This window comes from Micrasema longulum, unplaced genomic scaffold (genome assembly GCF_059751315.1).
Source record: "Micrasema longulum isolate JH-2025_06_02 unplaced genomic scaffold, ASM5975131v1 h1tg001806l, whole genome shotgun sequence".
NCBI lineage: Eukaryota > Metazoa > Arthropoda > Insecta > Trichoptera > Brachycentridae > Micrasema > Micrasema longulum.
Window position 1 is genome coordinate 227990 of NW_028278980.1, and position 23087 is coordinate 251076.

Genomic DNA, 23087 nt, shown 5'->3' on the forward strand with positions numbered 1-23087 from the left:
CAATAGGACAAACTTCACCCACCATTCTCCCCTGGCAAGCATCCTCAGAACTGCTAATAATTATGCTGAGCTATTGGATTTGCTCCACACCACTCCTGCTGCTATCAAATTGATAGATAGGATATCTATCCAATGGCCATCCCCTCAATTCCCCCTATTTAATGTGTTTCTCCATTCATCTTCACTTTATTTCCTTTTTCTTTTTTTAAGAATGAATTACATGTTAAGTGTAATAGTTGCGAGTTTATTTTTGTTATTTTCTATGTACTTTTAACTGTATATTGTAAGAGCCCTCTGGGCGATTATTAAATAAATAAACTTCCCAGGAGAATTTGTCAATGTTTACGCGAAATCCAACTGAGTTTTTGCATCGATTCATGACCATGGATGAAACATGGATACATTTCTACTTAACAGTCAAAACAATAGGTTCTCCGGGTGAAAGTGTTCCGAAGCGCCCAAAAACGCAACAAAGGACAGGAAAGGTTATGGCCTCTGTATATTGGGATGAGCATGGAGTAATATTCATGGACTATCTTGAAAAACGTAAATCTACAATTGGCGCATATTAATCAATTTCATATTGCAGAAAAACAGCCGCATTTGAAGAAAAAAATTCTCTATCATCACGACAATGCGCTTGCTCGTTCTTCGTTAGTTGCGCAAGCAAAATTGTACAAAATCGGGTTTGAACAGGTTCCTCGGCCACCGTATTTTCCAGATCTGGCCCCCAGCGACTTCTGCTTGTTTCCAAACCTGACGAGATGGCTCTCTGGTAAACGATTTTACTGAAATGAGGAACTCATAGCTGAAACTGAGGGCTATTTTGGGGAGCTTCCGAAGGACTACTTTTTGGAGTGGATAAAAAAGTTAGAAAAACATTGGACTTAAAAGGAATGCATGTTGAAAAATAAAACCAAACTTGGCCAAAAAAATGTTTTCTTATTTCAGTTATTCCAAACTTTTTGGCCCACCTAGTACATGATACGAGCATTAATTAATTTTAAAAAGTTGGTTTATGCTCTCCTGCAAAGTTGCCAATTTAGTCGTACCAGTGTCCTTCTAGAGCTGCATTATGAATCTAAAGAACTTCATAAATTCTGTGGAAAAATTTACTTATTTTCAATTCCTGCCCATAATGATATAAAGGAGGGAATGTTTAATTTGAATGAATGACCTCTGAGATGGCCGTTATTATTCATATTGAAAATTAGATTAGCTAGTGTATAAATAACGTGTCTATTTATTATACGGCAGTGACTAAAATCGACATGTCATGGGTTCAATTTAGAAGTTACAGTTATCATTAAGCAGAATTTCACTATTATGTGACCGTACTTAGAAAAATTGTACTATAGTTTACTAGTAATTCACTTTTACAAATTTAGGCGTTATATTAACACCTTCAATAGTTTGGGCATTTAAATATATAAGTACCGAAATGTATTTATATTACCGATTTAGAAATATTGAAAGCATTGTTGACCGCCACGGACAAAGAGAAAAGAAAAAACAACTTCAGATAATACTTTTATTATTTTTAAACAATATTTTTTTCTTTTGATAAATATATACTTTGCGACAAATCAAATTGACAGGAAAATGTTTCCTTATTCATATATTAAAAAATAATTCATTTCAAATAGCTACGGCTCGGAAAATAGACTATTTGTAAAGTAAACAAAAAATAATTCATTAAAAAAAAACTCTTATAATATGTTTAATATTTAGGCTTATAGAAAAATATTAAACCAAATAGTTACATCCGCGCACATTCACATAGTTTATAATATTTTTTAACTAACTCAATGGTTGGATAAATCGTAATTATGTCGATGCAAAAACAAAATAACCAAACGCGGTCACTTTCGTATATCTTCGGAGGAAATCTATTCTCAATTAACCAAATAAATGTCTTCTAAGCTTATAAACTAAACAGATCACATTAGACGAGAGTTTTTAGCATTTGGGTAATGGCTTCACTGGGCCCAGGCTCAAGAGACCTCCCGCTCCGAGCGCCTGGAGAGAATTGTTGAGGGTCCCGTTCATGGCGTTCTGTATGGACACTATGGGGATTCCGAAACACCCGTTGCCTTGCTCTCTGTTGGCCAATGGAATGAAGTTGAATATACCCAGACTGCTCAGCTTCCTCAGGTTGGATTGCTGCGAGAAGTCCACCACAGGCAGACCCATCTCCGACACCGAGTTGTGGAAGAGACGCTTGTGTTCGTGCAGCTGCTGGTAGCTAGGGTAGGAAACCGGGCAGCTGTCGCACTTGGCGGTCTTGGATCCGGGGTGCATCTGCGACATGTGCGCGTTCAGCGCGGAGGAGTTGGAGAATGTCTTGTTGCACAGGGTGCAGCTGTGGTCGAATACGTCTTCTGGGATGGAGAACGTGGAAGAGGTCGATTTTTTGGTGATGCTGATAGCGCTGCCGAGGTTGGGTATGATGACGGGGGGCGGAGAAGGGGACTTGGGTTTGGCCGTGATGCGGATTCCTCGCTGTGCCAGCAGGCTGGCTACCGCGCCTGCATCTTTAGAAGCCGGCGGCGGCGTGGGAGGTCTTACGCGAGTCTTTGTGACTGTCAGTCCGCAACCGAGCTGAACCGGCGGCTCCTTGGAGCCCTTGATGCTCCCGATCAACGGCAGCCCATCACGCTGCTGTTGCAAAGACATGATTTGGCAGTCCTCGTTGTCATGACGGTCGGGGAGCAGCATATCCAGGCGCTTCTTGGTGGGCGTCCCGGGAGCGCCGTTGGGTGCGCCGGGCCGCTTCATCGGCGTTCGGATCATGGTGGGTTTGCCCCCGCGGATGGCTTGGCCCTGCAGCGGCGCCCCCGGCCGCATCGGCCGCATGGGCATGCGTGGCGGGCCCCCGCGGCCGCGTTGCAAGCCGCCGCCGCGCGCTACCTTCAGGGGTCCACGCGGCTGCTGCAGGGAAGTGGCGAGGCGCGCTCCCGGCGCCGTCTGCAGCTTGGACGAAGCGCTGGGCGACTGCGGGTTCTGTATCCGGATCCCGCCCATCTTGCCGGGGCTCTGCTGGCCGCTCTGGTCGTGCATGGAGGTTGGGACCTGTCCCGGCATGGAGGTAGGAACTTGGCCCGGTACGGAGGTGGGAATCATCTGTCCAGGTCCCTGCGGCTGACCGTACGGGTTCTGCCCGTACGGCATCTGTGTCCCATAGGAAGGAGGGTAGGGCCCGGGGGGCTGTGGAGGATACGGGGGCGGGTACTGGCCGTATCCGGGGGCGCCATACGACGGCTGGTTAGGCGGGTAGGGCCCGTAGCCCGGCATACCGCCAGCCGCACCGGGGGGCTGCAAGCTCGGGTAGGGCGCCCCCGCCTGTTGCCCGGGGATGTAGCCCTGGGTAGGTGGGAATGCTTGGAAGTTGACGGTAATGTTTTGTTGGTGAGAAAATCTATTGTTCGGAGAACCATTGGCATTTGCGAATTTCCCCACAGTTTCCGCTAATTGTTTAAAGGGGTTACCTGCGAAGTTATTTAGAAAACCGCCAGAGTTGCCAAAAGAGGGAAGCAGAGCGTTACTAGATCCCGCTAAGACTATTTGGGTACAATGCCCCGTTTGTCTCTTGTGGTTTTCCAGAGATCGAATATCTGAATATTTGGTTTGGCACACTTCGCAAGTATGCTGCGGTCCTAAAGTATCTAGAGAGATATATTCGCTAGTACCAAGATCCGAATTTCCATCTTTTCTGTGACTAGCGAGTAAGCTTTCGAATATGGCGTCGGTATTCTTATCGGACATCATGGACTCTAGAGACTTAGAGGGGGCGTTCCAATTGAAATTGTGTTGCTTCTCAGTCGACAGATGGGGAGAAGGTGTACTGGTGAGTGTTGAGGTGGATGGAGGTCTCTGCACAGAAGAAGGACGAGGCATGCTGCTACTCTGTGTGGAGGTGGGAGTACTGGGTAGCTCAGTGATAAGTACCTTTCCCGGAGCGGGCAGTCCAATGGGAGGTTTCTTGTCTACTGGCACGGCGGGTGTTGAGTCAACAAACATGATGTCGTCGTTGTCCGAGTCATCGCCATTTATTTCTATAATAGCAACACTAGAGACTGGTTCTTTCTTCGGGATAACCATTGGTTTTGGTATAGAAGGTTCAATGACATTCTTCGCTTCTTTTTCTTGTTCGTACGCGAAAGATTTGACTTTAATTTGATCACTCGGACTGCCTGGTGAATCAGATCCCGGTTGGAATTCATTTTTGATCCTTGTTTGCATGTTAGCCATCCCTATGAGGGGATTGGTCGATGATGGTATAGCCTGGTAGTTGTTCGATACAGTAGGTTCCTTTTTAATTTGACATTGTTCTAATATCCCTTCTTTGATATCAAGAGAATCCCAATCGGAGGTGTTTCTTCTGTTGCTTGTGGGAGTAGCTGTAGTAAAATTAGATGGGACCGTGCTGATATTTGCTGCGGGTATAGCTAAAGGTTCAGCCTTTATTTCTTTGTGGTTGTTTACTACTTGGAAATCATCTCTCGATGTAGAAGAATGCTTGATGGTAAGTTTCAGAGATCCGGCAGTAGATAGTTTCTCCATCGTCGATGCGGATATTTTGGTTTGTTCTTGGTTTTGTGTGTCATTTACTGCTGCTGTTTGCTCCACTGGTTGTTTCTTGATAACGATATTTTTCAAATCGGCTATATTTACTTTTTTTATAACTGCAGGGAATTCTGCTGCTTTCTTGATGCTGATGCCCATACCCAGGTTTTGCAATACAGCGGCATTTCCTAAGTTGGTCTTAATGGGAATTTCCGTTTCTTGGTCGTCTTCTTCATCTGACCAGTCTTCTTGGTTCTCTTCATCGTCATCCTCATCATCAGAGGGCAACTTTTCCAATCTGATTTTGGGTTGCTTCACGTGTTTTATCAGGTGGAGGTTTAGCTCCCACCGATCGAGGAAATCTTCATTACAAGTATTACAGTGAGGCAGTTTTTCTGCCGGCGGAATAATTGAAAATGACGAGAATGTAGGAACACTCTTTATGGGTTTGTTAAGAGAGGGGACAACTCTCTTCACAACAGCAGCTCCCGAAGATTTTAGCTGCATTAACAATTTAGTGACAGAATCCTCCGCTGGATTCTCTTCATCTTCTTCTGGTTCTTCTTCATTTTCTTCCTCTTCCGGATCGAGGTGTTCCTCATCTGTAAAAAATAAATATTTACAAAATCATTTACATGTAGTTAGCTGCAGGAAACTTGTTGCAATTTGTGGAAATTCGGGTTTTTACACTGTTGAGTTGTGGTCATAGTAAATTATTTTATCAGTTTTAAAATAAAGCTTAGTTGCATTTTAATATTTCATTTGTCGACAGTCTTCGAATTAGTAAATTGCCAAATAAACATTCGGGCGAGTTGTAAAACCCACTCCAACTCATTTATTGTGATTTATGGGATAAATTTAAAACAAATGAATTGAAGTTACAAAACCTGCTACGTACCAATTTTGAAAAAGTTAGAAGAACAATCATAAAATTTAATGGATATTTTTGTACCAAATTAGGAATTCAGATTTTAATGATGCGTTTTAATTTAAGATCTTTATAAAATGTGCGAGAAAAAAATTCAGGGGGGCGAAGCACACACCGGAACTTCCTCATCCGCAGAGTAAAACATGAGACCAAAATATAATCTCCTACCTCTTGTAAAATTAAGCACAAGACGAACCTTCTAATAGAAAGGTTTTATCGATGTAAATATTTTTATTTACTTAAGCACACCATCATACGATATAAAACTCTCCAGGTCTGAATTTAAAAGGAAAATGGACTTCGTATTTTGGGATGCACACGGAAATTCATTCATACATTGAGAATGGAAGAACCATCAATAGTGCATATTATATGCCATTATTGGTATGTTTGATAGGAGAAACTGCAGATGAACGACCCCCAATAAAGAAGAAAAAAGTTTTTTTTCACCAAGACAATGCACCATACCACAAGTCGATGGTAACTATGGCCTGTATTCTCCAGATTTGGCCCCAGCGACTAATGACTGTTCACAGACACCTACAAAGTTGCTCCAGGGAAAGAGATTTGGCTCCGATGAAGCAGTGATTGCCGAAACTGAAGCCTATTTTGAGGCCAAAAATAAATTGTTCTACAATAAAGGCATCCAAATATCACTCTTGAAGGAGGCTATGTTGATGAATAAAGTCGAATTTTGCCTAAAAGTTGCTGTTTTATTAGTCGTCCTACGAACTTATTGAGTGATGTGTTAAGTCCATAGTGAAGTTTTATGATAATCAAACAAAGCTTCAAAGAAGATCTCTAACTTGGACTAAATAAATTGGCAGCTTCAAATCTTTCCGCACACGGCCGCGGATGATTGAATTTGATAACGAAGTTTCACTGCGCGCCATTTTTTCTAGTTTGTAAACCTGTGTTAATAATTGTGCTGAAAATACTGTAATCATTAGGAGGCACAATTTTTTTAATTGACTATATATTCAAACTTAGTAAAATTTATTTATTAATATTAGTAAAAGTACTATTATTTTTTCGTGAATACTGTGCATTATATAAAAGTTACTTTTATGGCTTCATAAAATGATAAATTGGAATTTTGAAAAGGGACGTTTTTTAAACAAAGTTGTAACATAAGTTATTGCACTTTACTGTAGAGCAGTGTTTCCCAGTCTTCTTTATGCCATGCCCAACAAAAGTCTTTTCAAAAGTCAGATGCCCCACCGGCATCTTTTTAAGTAAACGGCAGGTAATACATATATTATAACCGAAATAATTACAAAACACAAATTGAAAATTTAATTAAGTAGAATAAAATAAAAATGAAAACAATAATGAAACACGAGTGACAATTGAAATTGAGTACACACACACCTTGACGCCTAATTCATGATTAAATTCAATTACGCTTGCTACAAAGAAATTGACTGTCCGGATCGAACTTAGTTAATTTCAGTCTTAGGTCCCCTCTATACCTTTATTAGTTATATTCAATCGATTTCGTTTTTTAATGAGTAACTCGCTTATGGCGCTAAAACCACATTCCACCAAATAAGATGAGGGAAAGGGTAATAATAATTTTCTGGCATGCAAAGTAATATTAGGATATTTTGTGTTAGTTTCTTCGAAAATCCATGCCATTATTCCTACATCCTGCACAGTTTCTGTGTTTTCAGATAATTATTGAAATGGTAACGGGTTTCATTCTATTTTAAGTACAATTTGGCGTATATTTCAATTTTGTACATCTCAGGCATTTTTTGTATGACCGATGAGTATTCCCCTTTATATGTGGAATGCCGACGTGTCCCATCTCTGAAGTGTGGTGCCCCACCTCTGAGGCGTTATGCCCACCGTGGGAAACCCTGCTGGAGAGAAAGATTTTCTTGGGATTGAGGTGAAAATTGCTTCCTGTCACGCTTTGATTTCCACAAATGTGTAACCAAAAAAATACAATTGACAAAACCAATAATTACCTGAAGGAATATCAGGAAACGACAGGTTTGATGAATTGTCTTCTGTAATTTTAGGCATGTTGATTCTGAAAACAAAATAGAAATATTAATTTTTAGGTCAAAGATATCTCACCATTTTATTGGGGGCAAAATGTTTACAATAGGGAAATATCACTTTTTTTTACAATTTTAAATAAATAAGGGACTATAAAATAGTGTAAAACAAAAAAAAAAATTTTTAATTTTAAATTTCTGCTTAACGTTCATTGCATTGGCCACGCCCCTAATACGTCACAATTATGTTAATTATTGAATTTTGTTTGTGACCGTTTAAATTTAAATAGAACATCGTCACGTATCTTGATGTCACAATTGTCAAGGCCAAACATGTTGCGTTTCTGTAGAGATATTTTTAACCACTCAATTTAAAGTTATGTATGAAAACTTTTCTCCACAATATCCACATTGATTTTGAAAATACAATTAATTTTTATAAATCCATTTTGCATATTTTAATCGGTATTTGTAGTATGTTATATTTCCCTATTTTCTTAGGACTTTCTCTTACTTATAAAGGGTTTTCTATTAAAGAAGCTTAAACTTTAAATTTAAATACAAGTTGTGTATGAGATATCATATTTTAAAAAAATATATATTTGAAAGAGTATTTGATTACATTATGAATGGAATATGATACGGCCAAATGGCCGATTTTATTTAATTTTCTAGGTCTAATTTTCGTTGACTCGACCCCACAAATCGGGCTAGATATCATTGATAGGATTGTTCATATTGACTTTTAAAGCATCAAACGTCTGCGACTTTTTTTTTAAACAATCAACAGATTAAAGCCCTAAAAGATTGGCATTAATGATATATAATACATTGAATTAATTTAACCTAAACAATCCTAGAATCTATTTAAAAGTACAATAGGTATAGTCATGGCATGATCTAGGCAGACATAGCAAGTGTGTCATCTCAAGTCTGGAGTGATAACACCGCTTGCTTCTTAAATGCTTGCCTTTGCTGTGGGAACACATCGACAATACTATTAAGTGAGATTTTGTTAACTGTTGAGGATCCTTGGAAGAGGGGAAAAGAATTTGACGTTGATTCTAAAATTTCCCATAGCAAAGACCGCATTGGTACGCAAGTTACGGTGAGGTACATTAAGGTTAATCTGAGCAAGGATATCATGGGCATCTAAATAGTTAGATATTATTTTGTGCAAGAATATTAAACCAGCCAAAACCCTTCTGCATTCTAAACTGAAAATGTGAATGTATTTTAGACAGTCACAATAGTTAATGAGAAAGTTCAGTGTCTTTTTTATTTGTTAATAGACTAGACAATCATAATAGTTAATGAGGAAGTTCAGTGTCTTTTTTAATTTTTTTTTATTTGTTAATAGACTAGACAATCATAATAGTTAATGAGGAAGTTCAGTGTCTTTTTTAATTTTTTTTTATTTGTTAATAGACTAGACAATCATAATAGTTAATGAGGAAGTTCAGTGTCTTTTTTATTTACTTTTTTTTGTTAATAGACTAGACAATCATTATAGTCAATGAGGAAGTTCAGTGTCTTTTTTAATTTATTTTTTTGTTAATAGACTAGACAATCATAATAGTCAATGAGGAAGTTCAGTGTCTTTTTTAGTTTTTTTTATTTGTTAATAGACTAGACTAGACTTCGCTATACATTGTATTGGGTAAACTTGATGTAACTTTATAAAGGCTGTTAAAAAACTGAAATATGAACGCTACCCATGCTACTGGTAACATTTTCTATATACTTTGCGAAACATCGTTCAAATAATTTCTCATCATCATTCCCTTTCCGCACCTAATGGTGCATAGGAAACTGCATTGGTACACTAATCGCAGCGTATCTTGATCATTTTTGTTACATGAAGGTAAGGTGATCAGTCTTACACTTCAGCTCTCTATGATATATTTTGTTGCCCTTTAACACATTGTCGTCGGGACACGGCATTTGCCGTTTTTCGCGGACTGTCGGTCAACCGCGGGACACGGCAAATGCCGTTTTTGTCGACTGTCGGTTGTTGGCGGGAAACGGCATTAAACGGGTTTGTTATCAGCGTGAAATAAAACGCCTTGAAGGGTGATTTGCTACCTGGGGTGCTAGGCGACAGTCTGTCAACGTTATTTGAGATGCCTTGTCCGGATTGGCTAGTGTGCCACTTGTAAAGGCGTCGCCAGAAATCTAGAGTTTTATGCGATCTCAATCTCCAGTTTAGTTTGAGTCATTTCACGTATTGGACTATTTTTCATACCGCTCGCACTGTTTTGTTTACTGTTTGGTATTTTCTTATTTGAATATATTAGCATTGTATAGGACGTTACCCCTACAAAAATGTCTTTACAAGCCAATGATAGTGACGATGAAGTGTATGCCGACAATTTATCTAATTGTTCATGGAATGATGACATTGAAGAGTTGTCAGACAAAGAACCGAGTGATGATGAACAAATACCAAGACCTAGAACGTTTCACCGTCGCACTATTGAAAGTGATTCTGATTCGGAGACGAGCTCAGATGAGGATGTGGACGAGTGGTCATCGTTTGATAATCCTCCAGTTCTGAAATCGTTTTTAGGCCGCCGCGGTTTGAATTCAAATGTCCATTGTCCTCAAACTGTAAGTGATGCGATAGAGTTATTTATCGGTGATGATTTGTTTGAATATTTTATAAACGAATCTAATAGATATTACCACCAAAACTCACATAATTACAAATTATATAAAAAATCGGGAAAGTGGAAAAATATTACTTTGAAAGAAATGAAAAAGTTTTTGGGGCTGATTATTTTGAAGGGACGAGTACTGGTCTACTGAACCAACAACCGAAACTCCTTATTTTGCTAAAACAATGTCCAGAGACCGGTTTCGGCAGATATGGAAAGCGTGGCATTTTTCTAACAATGAAGAAATCATAGATAGTTCCGACCGATTATGCAAAGTAAAACCAATTATTGACCACTTTTTACCTAAATTTATTTATTTTTGATGATCAAATGTCAAATATGATTTCTTTGAAAATTTCGATCGAAAATATTATTTGGTTTAGAAATTGTGTCAATTTTAAGAAAGCGATATATTTTTGCGCTAATCGCGAAAAACACCCGCTATAGGCTAGAGTCTATTGTTCGAAGCGCCCGACTACAATGTGTTAATAAAAAGGAATATTTTTATGTTTTTTTGAATATTTTTTATTTCCTTTTTTAATTACTATAAAAAAAATACCATATAATCTTTTACAGAATATTTTATTTTCTCTTTCTTATTTTATTTGGGAAAGCAACAGTTCTACATACATATTTATAGTATACAAACAGATATAGTGTATAAACTCAGAACTAATAACAGATTTCCACAAAGTATACAAAGTTAGTAAAGAAAATATATTACATATTAACTAACTAACTAACTAACCATCACGTCATTTCTCCGGAGGGGTAGGCAGAGAGGATAGAACGCCACACCACTCTGTCCTGGCACACTTCCTTTGCTTCCTTCACATTCATACATCTTCTCATGCACGCACGTCGATTATTCCGACTTTTCACATGACCACTTTCAAGAATTTGTTGTACTTGATCATGCCATGTCTTTCTCGGCCTTCCTCGACTTCTACAACCAGACACATTCGCATCATAAATCTTTTTAGCCGTTCTTTCATCATTCATTCGCTCCACATGACCGAACCATCGCAAAAGACCTTTCTTAATTTTGTCGATAATGCTTAACTCAGCCTTGCATTCTGCTCTAATTTCGACATTAGGGCACCTATCATACATTGTTTTTCCATATGTAATCTATGATTGCTTGTTATCATACACAGTACTTTATGGACATATTGGCGGGTAGTCGTTAAATTTTGTGTGCCGCTTAATAAAGTTAATATTAACAGATTAATATCATTATGGAGCATACTAACAACTGGAAAATCGATGAATTGCTGACTAAAATGAAAACGTTCGAAGCTTTATTAAAAAAATCAACGACTTCATCAGACGTTCAAAACATCGAAGCTGATTACAAAACGTTTAAGGTAAGCGTCCTTGATATGCTAAGTAATTTGCAATCACAAAACAAGATTCTTTGCTGTAAATTGGATTGCATTGAACAGAAATCGCGTCAAAAAATGGTCATCATTCACGGGCTCTCTGAAACAAAAGCCGAAGATACTTCTCTGACAGCTGCTGAATTCTGTGCAAAACAATTAACTATTAAACCTCAAATAAAATTCGCTTATCGGTTAGGTATCTTCAAGGAAGGGGGCAAAAGGCCTATTGTTATAAAATTTACATCAAAGTCAAATAAAATCGACGTAATGAAGAACCGGAAAAGATTGAAAGGACTTCCATACCTCATAACGGAGTATTTGACGAGGGAAAGGCAGTCCATTTTCAAACAAACTAAAGAGCACTTCACAGGCGAAACTATCTGGACCAGGGAAGGAATTATCTATATTAAACTTAATGGGAAGATACACAATTTCCAGACTCAAGATGAACTAGATGATCTAAAGGCGGACAACACGACACGAAGGGAGTTAAGACCGCGTCAACAAAACAAAACACAATAATCTGGACTATTTTTTAGATTGAGCAGTTATTTTACCATTATCATGTCACTTATTTTCTAACTCCTCTTGTTAAATGATGTTTCAAGGTTATGTCTAGGTTTTGACAATTGTCATTCCTCCAAAGAAAGTATTTTTAAAGAATACTCTTTACTAGACAATCCACTACGATCATGTATAACAAGCTTTGCTCTAAAACCATTTTACACTCTTAATTCTTTACATTCGTGTCCTTTAGTTACGCCTTTGTTGTTTTTTATTTCTTTTCCTTTAAAATGATATATTATTCATGATTATACAAACTTGTTATAGTGCTACATTATCTATCTGCAAATTTGACAGCGCGGCTGCCTGCGTGTAGTCGCCTCTAGCGAATTATAATATTACTACCAAGTTGCCATATATAGATATTTTGTTTGTATAAGTAAATGAATTATTAAATTCCTTAATGTTATCTATGGTCAGCCCATAGAATATTTTTATTATGCTATTTTATAGGTGCAATGATGCGGGCAATATTGGATATTGGGATGTATAGTAATAATAATATACATTATATTCATTGAATGCTGGCACAATTTCATAGTGTTTTTAGCAAAACACAAAGTATTACCGCTAACTGTATTGCTTTCATTACTTGTTGGCGTTGTTCAATTTAATGTAAGAAACCTATCATTTGTAATGTTTTATACGATTTATTTAATACGAGAAACATACTTTTTTAAAGATTTTTTTTATTTTTTTTTTAAATAGATGTTCTCCATTTTTTTTTTTATATGTATCTGCGAAAGTATTTTATTATATATAAGTTTACTAATTCTTGATAACACTTGTACTTATAGTAGATATGTTTTTTACTTTTACTTTTTATAACCTAATGTAAAATGTATGACTGCATTATTGCGCCTGTGCTATTTATTCTTTGTTAAACTTAATTAAGCGGTTGTCACCCCGTTTTACTCATTTTTTAAAATCCTGTTTTCTCTTTTTTCTATTTTGTTATTTAATTTTACCTAGTGATTAGTTATAATTATACATTTACTATGTCCTCATCTGAAGAGTCCTTTCATTCTCTTCCTGATTCCATTCCTTCTTCACCTCTTTCCTTCTACCATTCAGAAATCTCTGATTTATCTGACATACACAATTCTTCTGATGACATGTTGGTTCACGATATTTTGGCTTCCAATTTCTCACGTTTCCCTAAAAACTTCCACGTGTGTCATATTAATGCACAGAGTATTCCCTCCCATTATTCTGACCTTCTAGCAACATTTTCTGATTTATCCACACACGCCATTTTGATAAGTGAATCCTGGTTAAAGCCATCCCTTCTCTCCACATTGTATCCATTACCGGGTTACCATCTTATACGTAACGATCGTATAAATAGAGTCGGAGGGGGGGTTGGAATTTACTTACGCGCTGATATTGGGTATTCTATCATCACAAAATCTCTTTCTTCTTCACAAGGTTTTCCAGAGTACTTATTTATAAAAGTTAACTTCAAGTTTAACAATCTTCTGCTCGGTGTAGTGTATTGTCCCCCCAATATTAATTATTTCTCAGAAGTTGAGATACTGCTGGAATCGCTTTCCTTACAATCCGATCATACCATAATCATGGGTGACTTTAACACTTGTCTTCTCAAGGGAGACTACAGAAGCAAACAGCTCGAGGAAATAGCGAAATCAGTTAACCTCTCTATACTCCCTCTTAAACCAACACATCACACTGAATCTTCCCATACACTTCTTGATCTTATTTTTACTACCTTCCCTCATAATATCAATAATTACGGCCAACTGACTGCTTCCGGATTTTCAAATCACGACCTCCTCTATTTAAGCTATAAAATAAACTGTCCACGATATCACAAAAAAACTTTACATCTTAGAAATGTTCGTAATATTAACAAAGAACAATTTGAGAATGACGCCTCTAACATAGACTGGAAGGAGATATACGAAACGGACAATCTCGATATAAAAGTCAACTCTTTAAACAGTACTATCATTGGCTTGTTTAATACCCACGCCCCTTTAAGACAAGTGAAACTGAAATATCCCCCAGCTCCCTGGCTTACCAATGACATTTTAAAATTGATGGCAAAACGCGACAAAGCTAAATCAAAACTAAAATTAATCAATTCTGTCCTTGGCTGGGAAAAGTTCCGAACACTCAGAAATCGTTGTAACCAACTGTGTCGGAATGCTAAAAGAAGACATATTAAAGATTCACTTAATAATCTTTCTTCCGCACGTTCTTGGAACTTCCTCCATTCACTCGGGGTGGGCAAAGCTATTTCCACTGTTGATAAAGGTAGTTCGCTGAACCTCAACGAACTAAACTTGCATTTTTCTACCCCTCCGGTGGTAATTGACGAAGCTTTAAAACGCTCTTTGTTACATGATATGAACAATACACAAAATTCTAATGTCCCTCAATTTCGTTTCTCCGTCGTCAATGAATCAGAAGTATCGCGCATTCTGCTTTCTATCAAAACTAAATCCTTCGGCAGCGATGAATTGAGTTTGTCGATAATTCATATGACTTTGCCTTTTACTTTATCTATTATTACTCATATTATTAATTTTTCCCTCTCATCTGGTTACTTTCCAACCCAATGGAAATCGGCTTTCGTTATTCCACTTCCCAAAAATGGCTCCCCAGCATCCAAAAAAGATTATAGACCCATCTCCATTTTGCCTATCTTTTCCAAAGTTATTGAACGAATAGCTTACAAACAAATTAACTGTTATCTGACACTTCATAATCAACTTGATCCTCTGCAATCTGGTTTTCGGGCTGGACACAGCACTACTACCGTCTTAGTTAAAATAACTGACGACATTAGACAAGCAATGAATGATAAACGTCTAACGCTTTTGGTCCTACTTGATTTTAGTAGTGCTTTTAATTCTGTTGATTTTGACCTGCTTCTCGCTAGACTTAAGTCCTTAAATCTATCTTCATCCGTGATAAATTGGTTTTCAACATATTTACGTGGCCGTCGTCAATGCGTTAAAATGGCAGATGTCTTTTCAGATTGGATTGATCTTACCGCCGGTGTGCCACAAGGGGGGGTACTTTCTCCACTTTTATTTTCCCTTTTTATCAATCCAATAACAAAAAACCTCCCCTGTTCGTACCATTTATATGCCGATGATTTGCAATTGTATATTCATTTCGAGCCTGTCGACATTGTTGAAACACATAGAGTAATGTCACTTGCACTCGACCATATCTCTTCATGGACAAAAAAACATGGACTTCTCATAAATCCAACAAAAACCCAAATTGTACTTGTTGGTAGTAAACAAATGTATTCAAAAGTGAATTTTTCCACACTTCCTCTTTTCAAAATAGATGGTACAGAAATTCCATTCATGACTTCAGTCAAAAACTTAGGTATTATCATTCATAAGCATTTAGAGTGGCACGATCAGGTTAACGAAGTTAGTCGTAAACTTTATAGCAGTTTGCACTCACTTAAAAGATTACAGAATTTCTTGCCAATTAATGTTAAGCAAACATTAGTCCAGAGCTTACTTCTTCCACTCCTTGACTACGCGGATGTATGTTATCCAGATGCTAACTCTGAATTGCTTGATAAGTTAGAACGATTGCAGAATATTTGTATTCGTTATATCTTTAATCTTCGCAAATTTGACCACATAACCGAGTATCGCACGCAACTACACTGGCTCAGTATCAGGCATAGAAGAAACATTCACATTCTATCACTTCTTCACAATATTTTAAATAATCCCACTTCGCCTGTTTATCTGAGAGAGCTCATCCAACCTCTTTCACAACACGGACTATCTCTTCGTTCTAGTAACGAGAGAACTCTTTTAATAGCCCGTCATCGCTCTAATTTTTTTGCCTCCTCTTTCACAGTAGTAGCCGCTCGATTGTGGAATAATCTACCCACTAATGTTAGAGACGCCCCTTCTTTATTTACATTTAAGTCAAGATTGAAATGTCACTATCTAAATATTTAAATTGTTCCTTTATCCTTCTTCTATCCTTCCCATCCCCTCTCCTCTCTTCATAGTAAAGTGTTATTTTTTTTTTATACATTTATTTATTTTTGTTAATCTAATTTTTGTATAAAATTGTAAGATTCAATATGTCCATATATTTATAATTTTCTGAAACTGAACGGTTTGGGTAGGTAGGAAGAAATTGCCTTAAGGCAATATGCCCGCCCTTATATGTATATTTATTGTATATGTATATAAAGTGTCAATAAATAAATAAAACAATAAATCATAGATTACATATTAAATAAATGCATATAAGTTTATACATATAAAAATGTTATTTTCATGTACTCGTAAATATTTTTCAATAATCAAAGAATTTTTATATATTTTTTTAAGAACAGTAAGTTATTGTAAATTGGGCGGGATTAGGACAAGAATGCTTGAAGAGAGGATAAGGAGGGGAAGGGAGATGTACAAATTTATTATTATGATGTCTACTAAGTAACATAATGCATTTTAGTGTAAATTTTAAATCTGACAGAGTGATGTTTGCGTATTCTATATCTTAAAATTTTGTATTGTACACTGAAGTTCTACGAAAAAAAGCATTAAAAAAAAACGATGTTTTACTTATTGGTATATGAAACAGGTGGTACCGTCTACAAATCCTGGCTGGCACATGTATTGTTATAAAACTAAGTAGTTCTGTACAGTCATCTATTCCTGTCATAATTTTGTAAAGCAGTTGTTAGTCTGCACACACTCTGCGGTATTGTAGAGAAGTGATTACATGGTAGGTGGAGGCAGTGAGAGTTGATACATAAGAAATACCGGTTTTGTATTTTAGGTACTTTATAAATTTGTTTTGAATATTTTCTATTCTTGATATATATATGGCATACTGGGAATTCTATATCTGAGATGCGTATTCCAACTGGCTTCTGACAAACGTATAATATAATGAAATTAGGGCCCTTGGATTATCTAAGTGTTTACTCAATCAAATTATGAAACCTAACATGCTCAATGCTTTGGAGGTAATTTTATTGATATGCGATTCAAAAAGTAGTTTTGAGTCTAAAACAATCCCAAGATCTTTGATTTCGTGCTTTCTCATTAGTACATTATTGTTTAGTTGGTAATCAAAATTAAGAATTTTTCTTTTCCTCGTGAATGTAACACAGACACATTTATTAATATTCAAAAACAGTTTATTTTCAATACAATAGTCAGTTAGACGATTAAGATCGTCTTGAATCATGAGGCAATCTTCTCGAGATTCAACTTTAGCGTATATTTTCATATCATCGGTATAAAGAAGAAATTTTGAATAACGAAAGCAAACATCATATTATAACTGTCTTCTTATAATAGAAGCAAAAATTAATTAGCATTTTCTTGTATACCTAAAAACAGGCCATGGCTTGTGGGATTTTATTGTTTACTTTTTTTACTATTTATGTGTATTTCATTGCTATGTAATTATCCTTCATTTTTTTAATACTCTGTGTTGAATACTCTTATGTGTATTGTAAAAAAAATATATATATTTAAAAAAAAAAAAACCAGTCTAGGGACTATGAAATATTCTAGTGTAAAAATAACCTTTTAAATAATATTTCATATCAACCATGTCGGGAATCGAACCCGAGACCGTACTTTATAATTCAGAATACCAAAAATTGGTTATCATCGACCCGTACCTCTCGCCATTGACATTTATGGCGGTGCCTGTTGATTTTGCAAGTATTGGCCAATGACCCCACTGGACCAAACTCCACACCAAACAGTGACATTTTCTGGATGCATTAGCAACTGATGGATGTCATGTGGAATGTCACCTCCCCAAAAGTGTCAATTTTGCTTGTTTTCATAGCCATTCATCCATAAATAGGCCTCGTTGCTGAAGACGATTTTCTGTATTAAAAGTACCTTAAACTGAGCACTCATTTTGATAGTTGAATTGAATGATTTGGATGCGTTGCTCAACACCTTGGGAAGGTGTTGATTATTAAAATCTCAACATTTGAGTGGAGTGCTAACATATTCAGCCTAATCTCACCCTCCAAGCCTAGGTCCTTATAAAACCAGGCTATTAAATAAAAGGTAAGTGCTTTAATATGTTGAGCTAGTTCTTACCCTAGATCTTTATGGAACCGGACTATTAAATGAGAGATAAGCGCTTCAATATCTTTAGCTAGTCCTTGTCTTCCAAACCTAAATCCTTTTAGAACCGGTCTATTAAATGAGAGGTGAGTGCTATAACATGTTGAGCTAGTTCTCACCCTAGATCTTTATGGAACTGGACTATTAAATGAGAGGTAAGCGCTTCAACATCTTTAGCTAGGTCTTGCCCTCCAAGCATAGGTCCTTAAGAAACCTGGCTATTAAATGAAAGGAGAGTGCTTTAACATATTAAAATCTTGCTCTCCAAGCCTAGGTTCTTATAGAACCAACCTATCAAATGATAGGTGAGTGAACCGGGTTGTGGTCCAGTTTCTAGTGTCGTGGATTCAAAAATCTGGGGTTCGAACTCTACTCTAACATAATTTGATAACCATTTTTCAATAGTAAGCCATTTACAACTTGTTGAAAATAGCCCCCAAAATTGAAATATTCGGATAAATCATTAAAATGCAAACATTTACGTCAAAAAATTTTTTTTTCAAATCATTTCCAATGATATGGGTAACGTCTTTAAATTATTTGCAGATGACACAAAAATATACAAGAAAGTTACTTCCCTACAAGATTGTCTTGATATGCAAGAAGATCTTGAAAACTTCTCTACTTATTGTGTAAATAATCAGCTCATATTAAATCCGCTTAAATGCAAAACAATTACCTTTACGAGAATAAAAAATCCGATAGATTATTCGTATTCTCTATCGGGTACAGTCTTGCACCGTGTCCAAGAAATACGAGATCTAGGTGTAGTTATGGACTCAAAAATGACATTTCAATCACATATTGATAAAATTATTGAAAAAGCATATAAAATGTTAGGTTTTATTATACGCGTATCTAAGTCTTTTAAAAATGATCTAACAATAAAAAATCTTTACTATAGTTATGTAAGAACCCATCTTGAATTTGCGTCTATCGTTTGGAATCCACAATACATTACTTATATTGACAGGCTGGAGAAAGTACAAAACAAATTTTTAAAACATTTGAATTTCCGATGCTCTCTTATATTTCCAAATCATGACTTATCTGCAGGTTTTCACAAACTGATTAACCTTGAAAAAAGGAGAACATTAATAGACCTCACATTCCTCTATAAAATTATTAACAGTCTAGCTGATTCGTCCCAGCTCCTAAATAAAATTCAAATTAACTGTCAATCACGTGCCCTAGGAAATCACCCAACCTTTAGAATACCTAGTGTCAATACGAACTATTGCCAGAATTAGTTTTTACACAGATCGTGTTCCACTTTTAACAGCTTTTTTAACCATATAGATATCTATCATACAGGATTACAATTATTTAAAAATAGTGTATTGAAAACTTTTGAATTAAACTCCCGTTGGTCCCTTTTTCTCTTATATCACTCAAATTACATACATTAATATTATTATTATAAATCAAATTTCTCTTTTGAAATTTTGTATTACTACTAAAATCGCTTGAAATTTTATCGACTTCTCTTGGTTTAAAATCTTCTCCTTATATTGCTTTTTCAAATTTTAAATATTACTTGCTATACTTGTTATTCCTTCTTTATTTTTTCTTTTTTCTCTGCTGCCATTGGCATGTTTTTATACTTTTAAACTACTTTTAATTACTTATATTATATATGTTAATAAAATCAACATATTGCTGCTCTTACTATAATGTGTCATTAATTTTGAAGATGTTTTTTAAATTGACCTAAATTTATTGTCTTATATTTCACTTAAAGATTCTTCTCATCGTTTCTTTGAATCCCTTAAAATAAATATGTGTTTATGTTTTTCCATTTTTAAAAAAAATGTTATTACTGTTTTATTTTATTTTTACATCTGAGCATGTTTTTCCTTCTTTATTTCCATTCTTAATTTTTGATTACTCTTACAAATTTTCTTCATTTTTAATATTATTTCCATTTGTAAATACTCACTACAAACTACAAACCTTAAAATATCTTTTTTTCAATTAAATTTTAATTTTTAAACAACTTTCATTTATGTTTTCTTTTTCCTTCTCTTTTTTATACTTTCATAATTAACCTTGCATATAATTGCTTTTTAATATGGAAACTTCACTGGTCCGTTAGAGTTAAGTCTAATTGTGTAAAATATTAAACTTTGTAACTGTACTGTATGTTTCCTGAATAAAAGAAAATAAAAAAATAAAAAATAATAAAAATATACAATGAAATATTATCATCTGTGTCTAGTATACGAGATTTGGGTATTATACTTGACACTAAACTTTCTTTTACAATTCATATTGAACATGTTATCAATAAATCCGTAAAACTCCTTGGATTTATTAACAGAAGCTCAACTGACCTAAAAAATATCAATACCCTTAAAACTTTCTTCTGTTCCCTAGTTTGCCCGCATCTATGAATATATTTCAATAATGAATGGGGGGGGGGGTTAACATCGAAAAGTACTCATTCAGTGTTGTAATTTTTGTAGTTTTCTCCTTTAATTTTATTACAAACTCATTACGAGTTTTGATTGAAATGTTCCACCTCTGACCTATTTTAAAGTGGTTGAGATAAAGTTTTTCTGCCTTATTTTTCGGCGTAGACCCTCCGGACTTGTATGCACTTCTTCCAGCGACGCTCCTAACATTTCTATAGCTTCCTGGCAGAACATTCTCACCTACACACCGCCGCTCATGCTCCGGCACACGAGGCGTTAGTGTCGATGGCCGCTATTCAAGAAGCTGGGATAGAATTGGTTGAATATCCCCTATATTCACACAAACCCTCTTATTCTTATTCTTAGAAGTGGGGGTCAGTGCTATTCAAGCTCGTGACGTCACTGCGACCTGTGGAGATCTATTGTGACGGGTCCCCGTGAATAGTTCTCCCTTTTAGGCCCAGGTCTATAAAGAGCCTGGCTACTGTTATCCTCTGTTATCTGGTCTCCATATTATGATGTTCACATCAAGAATATTGAATCAGTTACATCGATTTTCGAGAAAGATAGGCTGGAGGTTGGGCTTATCCAGAGACCAATATATGTATAAATAAGTTAGAAACTAGCTTAAATATATCTTCTCTTCAAGACCGTCGAAATAAATCCGACCTAGTCCTATTTGAAATTCTCAGCTCACTCTATGATACACCTAACTACTAAGCTCAATAAAATTGAATATCCCAACTAGAAACCTCAGACAAAACTTACTCTTTCATACTGATAACCATAGTTTTTATAACTATGGTTTTCATTCCCCTATGCCCAGAATTCTTAGGTCTGCCAACAAACATACCAGTCTTGATTTCTTTGATAACAAGTCAAGATAACTTCTTTCGAATTCAATTATAAACACCTCTCTCCCGCTTCCACTCCCACAAAGTCTACTATATACCATTGTGTCTTTCTACTTTTCTTTATAATAATTTTCTTTGTATAAATATGTCCTTAAAAATGCCCATTGGGCATATATATAAATAAAATAAGATATACAATATATTTTTAAGACATGAACCGACTCATGCCAGTATTCAGTGACAAAACTCTAGGCGAGGAAGCTGTCCTCAGCTTCATATTATTATCTGCATAAGATTAGAATGTACACTCCTTACCTTGAGTTTTGTTTTTGAATAAGGGCATTAAACTCCCTTCTCGTTCTGTTGGAAAAGCCTAATTTATTTTCCGTGTTACATATGATTTATTTTATGTCTTGTACAATCTCATATACATAACTATCCATTGGAGGAATTATACTTAAAGTGTATCTTGAACATAGTGATATGAAAGCGGTAAAGATTGTTAATATTTATATCTCGACAATTTCTAATCAGAGGTCAAATTTAGCTCATATTATGACTATCCATTATCAACGTTCATCTAAAAATATATTGAGTTACTTGTCGCTAAAAACAAATGCCATGATTATATCTTTTTTCCCAGTATGCCAAGTCGAAGCCGGTCACTTTTTTGTTTGGAAACGCAGTCTTCTGTTTTTAAAGTGTCTTAAAACATATTAACATAATCATAACAACACACAATACTTACAAGCATTGTGAACCATCCGATCCAAAGAAATTGAAAGCTTTTGTTTGCAGATAATCCTAGCGGCGTTCATACATTTCTCGCCAGCACAAAACAAAAACAGATATTTATAATTTAAGATATTTTATTAATCCACTATGCACTCATTTTTAATTTCACGCAAGAACGCTTTGTCGAGATTGTCAATTGTTAGATAGTTATCGAACGGCAATAAACGTCAAATTACCGGCATAAATTTGCGCGAAGCAGAACACGCTTTGATTCTAAAAAACCGAATCTCAAAATGGAGAATGGAGCGATTCAACAACTCTCAGATGCCAACGAAAAACAAAACAAATGTCACTTCAAAATACAAAATGGCTTCTGAGTATTTATTTGACGGTGGAAGAGTCCGCCTCGCGTTCGCATGTGTGCGACGCGCTCAAATTATTTTCGTTTCGGTTGTTTTTAGTTTTTGCAACCGAGAATGAATCGAATGAGCCGAGATGCACTATAATATATTGAACCTTTTGATGATCAAGTATTCAATCAGATTTTACCGGTTCTCGCAAGACCCAGACATTCAAGGTTCGAGGACTGAAGACTGAAGAGTTTACGGATTACAACGGTCGGGTTTGGTATGGGATGGGTTTATGCCAGTCAGTTGGTGTGAAAGCAGTGGCGTTGACGACGCGACGGTTGTCTCTTTTTAACACTCGCGATTCATCGCCATCAGATCGAGTGCAGTATAGTTTTACTAAATGTCGAATGATATGACGCTATAAATTCACCGACCTTCATGCCAAATGGCACAAAATGCTACCGAGCTAGTTGGCTAGCTAGCTACAAGCTAGCTTGAAGCGCTGGCGCTGAAATAAT

At 36.1% G+C, this 23087-nt stretch overlaps 1 protein-coding gene across 1 annotated transcript; it reads right to left on the minus strand.

Moving 5' to 3' along the window:
- Positions 1-194: 194 nt before the first annotated feature.
- On the minus strand, positions 195-22853 carry LOC148273906 (uncharacterized). The gene is made up of 3 exons (XM_088237984.1): positions 22233-22853; positions 7468-7532; positions 195-5168 (listed from the first exon to the last, which is right to left on the minus strand). The coding sequence occupies exons 2-3, from the start codon at positions 7523-7525 to the stop codon at positions 1960-1962; spliced, it is 3267 nt and encodes a 1088-aa protein (XP_088094110.1). The 5' UTR covers positions 7526-7532; positions 22233-22853; the 3' UTR covers positions 195-1959.
- Between the last annotated feature and the right edge of the window lie 234 nt (positions 22854-23087).